The sequence below is a fragment of the Schistosoma mansoni genome, chromosome 1, assembly GCF_000237925.1.
Source record: "Schistosoma mansoni strain Puerto Rico chromosome 1, complete genome".
Taxonomy (NCBI): Eukaryota; Metazoa; Platyhelminthes; class Trematoda; order Strigeidida; family Schistosomatidae; genus Schistosoma; species Schistosoma mansoni.
In genome coordinates this window covers 5,050,977-5,055,670 of record NC_031495.1, presented here as the reverse complement: position 1 = coordinate 5,055,670, position 4,694 = coordinate 5,050,977, and the positions used below count along the sequence as shown (strand labels likewise).

Sequence of the window (4,694 nt, the reverse complement as noted above, 5' to 3'; positions counted from 1 at the left end):
TTTTATATACTCATGCATACGGAATTAACCACAAAATGATTCATTATCTCCGAAACATACACCATAGATACTGGGACATGAAAAGTTCAATCAACAGTCAATTTATTATAAGCAAAGATGGATAGTGGCTAGCAGTGGAATCCAGTTTGACGTGCGTTTCGTCCTGTTTGGGACTCGTTAGCTGGATGTACCTACATCTCAGAGTTGATGTTCACTTCAGGACTCGAACCCAGAACGTTTCGATTCTAAAGCCATCGTGTTATCCACTCAGCTACTGAGTCCTGATAGCCACTTGCTTGTACGATGGGGTAAAGTTTAAATTCACTTGGTATTGTTTGGTTGAATCTTCCCAAATAGGATGAAACGCGCGTCCAACTGGATTCCACTGCTAGCCACTACCCATCTTTGCTTGTAATACTTGTGAATTAAGGCTATATCGAGGCAATACGCACAGTATGAACATATGCCAATTAGAGACTGACCAGTTGCAATCCTAACACATCGATGGGAAGATTCAAACAAATAATACCAAGTGAAGTAAATTAATTATTTCATAATTTCTTTTCTATCCTATTCTTTCACTATACAAAAAAAATGAAAATATTTGCCAAGACAAGAAACACATTTCCTTCCACTTCTACATTTCGTTAACACCAAAAAAAAACACAAGGAAAAACCAAAAAAAATAATCAATAATATACAAGATTTGTTCTTTGTGATTAATTAATATTTATCTTACACATAACAACATGGATTAAGGCCACATACATACACACACAAATATATGCGTGTATCCATGTACACGTACAGATGCATATACAAAAACTTGTACAATTTAATAATAATAATAATCTACTAATCATGTATCATGACATTCAATGAAAAATAAGAGATCAAGAGATAAATCATTTCAATAAATGATAATGTTTATATAATGATGATCATGATGATACTGATGAGGCAACTTTGACAAACAAAGAAAAAACCGTAGTAACAGTAAAAGATTAGTTAGCAACTATTGCATGCCCGCATACAGTAAAGTTGATTGTAAAAGAAAAAGTATAATAGTTTAAGTACAATCTTGTAAAATACTGATTGTATATTAGATTAAATATAAGAACTAAGCAAGTTAAGAGAATAGTAAGTGAAGAAGTAGAAAATAAAGAATTCATGTTTAAGTGAAGACATATGCTAACTGACTAGACTTCTTATTCATAGATTATCATTAGGTTCTTGTTAATTTATCAGTATATATCAGTAAGTAAGTAAGTACTGTGTTCGGGTTTATATACAACTAGAGGGTATATATATATATATGTGTGTGTGTACATGTATGTATTTGTATGTATGTGTGCTTATTCTTTTCCACAAAGTGAGTTACTAAGAAGGATAATTTAGATGGTAGAGAAGATTTGTAACTCAGGTGGGTGATTTTGATGTTGGTTTGTTCTCTGAGCTGGATGGTTGAGTCGTGGAGCTTTCATCGTCCTTCTGAACGACATCATCAGCACAAACTTCGGGTACCCGAAGTTTGAAAGCTCCACGACCCAACCATCCAGCTCAGAGAATAAACCAACATCAAAAAAAGGATAATTTAGTTATGAAACTTTGTTTATAAAGTACATTGTTTGTTTGTTTTTCTTCTTTTTGCATTGATAATTTGTAAATGCTTAAATATATATATATGCAAAGGTAAGTAAATGAATAATAATAATAAACTCTCTATCAAACCTTCCCTACCTTTAAAAACAATCGAGTCATTTAGAACATTCCATACATGTGAATACACCGGTAACATGAGAGAAATACAACAAATTTATCGATCGATACAGAATCAATATATAAATGAAAACTGTAAGTTCAAAAAAAACAAAAAAAATAAAGACTTGGTTTACCTTTGGTAACAGAAAAATCATTATTTATAATCTGAAATGATCATGATCAATGTATGTGTATGTATCCGTATGTTTCTTTATATAAACCCTTTAATATAGAATAATTGTCAAATATTGATTCTGGTGATGAATCCGATAGTTCGCTAGGGAAGATTAGTAGTATAACTGTCAATTGTAGAATAAATGTCCAGTGGTGAAGATGGAGGAACACAAACACATTCAGTTGCTCTACGCATAAGTGTAGAATTATCGCGTAATGTTTTAGATCGAGGAGGATCGAGAAGCCAATAGTATGTATCACATACATATACCATTTTTCTACAGAAATTATATCTCACAGAGTTAAAATATTCAATTAAAATAGATTACTTTTTCGACCTTCATCATACCATGGTGAAATAACTGATTGATGATTAACAGAACATGGTAAAGGTGATAAAGAAGAATCTGATGAAGTTGATGAATAAGGTGTTAAATATTTACTACAATCTTTAGTCCGATTAAAATATGATAATTGATCTTCATCATCAAATAGTATTCGTTCATTTTTTTCTTGACGTTTTAACTTTCGAAATTCATACTCATAATGAGCTCGTGAGATAGCTGCATCTAAATCCCAATTATATTTATGTAATAAACGTTTACTATGTGATCGAGATACATAACCTTTACGGCATAGTAATTCAAATTTTAACCTTCTAGTAGCTTCTTCATAATCATAACTGCTGCCTATTAGTACAGCTTGGCATTCAGATTCAGTAGCTTGTGGAACTTCTTTCATTAGACGTAAAACTAATTCTCTATGGAAACTCTTTAAAGAATCTTTACAATTTTCAGATTTACCACGTCTCAGTTTAACATCTTTCAGTGGTAACTCGTTTGGAGGACATAAACTAGTAGAGTCAATGTTTGTGTAACCATCAATTGTAGAATAAAAGTCCAGTGGTGAAGATGGAGGAACATGAACACATTCAGTTGCTCTACGCATAAGTGTAGAATTATCGCGTAACGTTTTAGATCGAGGGGGATCGAGAAGCCAATAGTGTGTATCACTTATTTTTACTCCATTTTGTATAATTGGATAAATGCGAACATTATAACGGCTATTTCCAAGGCTTAAAGCTTTATGTTGATCCAAGTCAGATGGAAGAGGGGACAACTGAGATGTGGGTAATTGCAACGAGGATGATACACAGCATCTATCTTTAAAATCAATTTTTTTCACTGGTTCTTTGCTTAAAGCTTCTTGTTTTGCAAGAGCAGCTTTAAGCCAAGGTGGGCAAGCACGTGGAGGAGGGGGTGGAACAGGCAATTCTGCTTCAAGTTTAGCCAATATAGGATCATAAAAAATAGAGGAACAGTCATCTATAGAAGATGTATAATCACTGGAAAGAGTGGTTGTATTTGTCGTTTGATCATCGATGCAATCCAAGCAGTTCTCGAATACAAGATTATCTTGACCATAGTCAAACTCCTTATCTCGTTTATCTCGGGACGACTGGCCATGCTTACCATTCTTCCACTTCATTAACAGGTCTTTAGAACAACTACCAGAAGAAAATGAAAGCTCAACATCAACAGGTGATGCATTTCCCTCTGCTGCCGAACACTTTGAATTGTTTCTTGACAAACATTTTGATCCTGGTATTCCTAATCTTGATTCAGGAGAAAAGTTCTTATTTAGTAGACTATTCTGTTTCGGAAGAGATAATGATCGACGTAGACCAGATAGTGGAACACAACTATTAAAGATTTTAGCATGTACATGTGTTGGTGACTTTCGTCTAGGTAAAGTAGGCGAAATACATCCTCTTGAGTTCATGGAGGAAATGAAATTGATTTGTGATTTATCTATAGGTTTAGTTTCTGAACTTGTATTCATATGGTTTAAGATATTTTTATTGTTAGCAGTAATATTTATCACTTTTATTATGTAGGAATTTGATTTATGTAAATATTTCCGTGATCCAAAAGGTTTACGTTTGTTTGTATGAATATTTGAAATAACTTTTCCTTTTACAATCTTATTATGAATATAACCATTTTCTTTATTTAAAGAATAATAAACTCCCATAGTGAATCTTGAGTTCGATTAAAAATAATATTACACATAAGTATTCCAAATGTTCTATACATACCATTCTCCTGAATTAAAGAAATCATGTGCAAATGCGTTGCTGAAATCACAAGAACTAAACATTTAAGTCGTTAAGATTGTTAACCAATAAGAATAAAGTTAGTTTGTGATTGGCTTATTGGTCCACTATTCTATTGGTTGATTGGATCTCGTGAAGGTCAATCGATAAATTGTCTCGTTTAATTATTGTGATAAGTTAACGCCCTCATTATTCATATGGTAAAACATTAACTCACTAAGAGATTAGATATATTTTGTATTTTACTTGATGCTGTAATAAGCATTAACTGCATATATAAATTAAAAGCACATAAATGACTTTTGGATCGATCTTATTATCCTGTAATTCTCCATATTTTGATTTGTGGTCACTCGCAGAATGTATCCACAGATATTATGATTGAGTTATTATTTACAAGGCCTCTGTCCTAATTATTAATAATCAATAAGCCTTAAGATATTCAACAGTCTAACAAGGGTTGCCTGGATGAATACTGTTGGTCAGGTAAAGAACCTGTAAAATATTTCTTCAGGACTGATCTGTCTATAGTCTATTATAAAAATACAAAGTGAACTGGTACATAGTATTAATTAGTTTCCTCACTCATAACGAGTTAGTAAATGATTAAATTTCAATACGAATACAAAAGTTGATTTGCTTA

General features: G+C 32.4%; 1 protein-coding gene across 1 annotated transcript; it reads right to left on the bottom strand.

Annotated features, from left to right (window-relative positions):
- Positions 1-1,956: 1,956 nt before the first annotated feature.
- Positions 1,957-4,047, bottom strand: Smp_159590 (hypothetical protein). The gene has a single exon (XM_018793049.1). It carries the CDS (start codon positions 3,967-3,969, stop codon positions 2,251-2,253), a length of 1,719 nt encoding a protein of 572 aa, XP_018647600.1. The 5' UTR covers positions 3,970-4,047; the 3' UTR covers positions 1,957-2,250.
- Between the last annotated feature and the right edge of the window lie 647 nt (positions 4,048-4,694).

What these genes read in the sequence shown, in the direction of transcription:
- Smp_159590 (XM_018793049.1), bottom strand. Translation starts at nt 3,969, where the DNA reads ATGGGAGTTTATTATTCTTTAAATAAAGAAAATGGTTATATTCATAAT.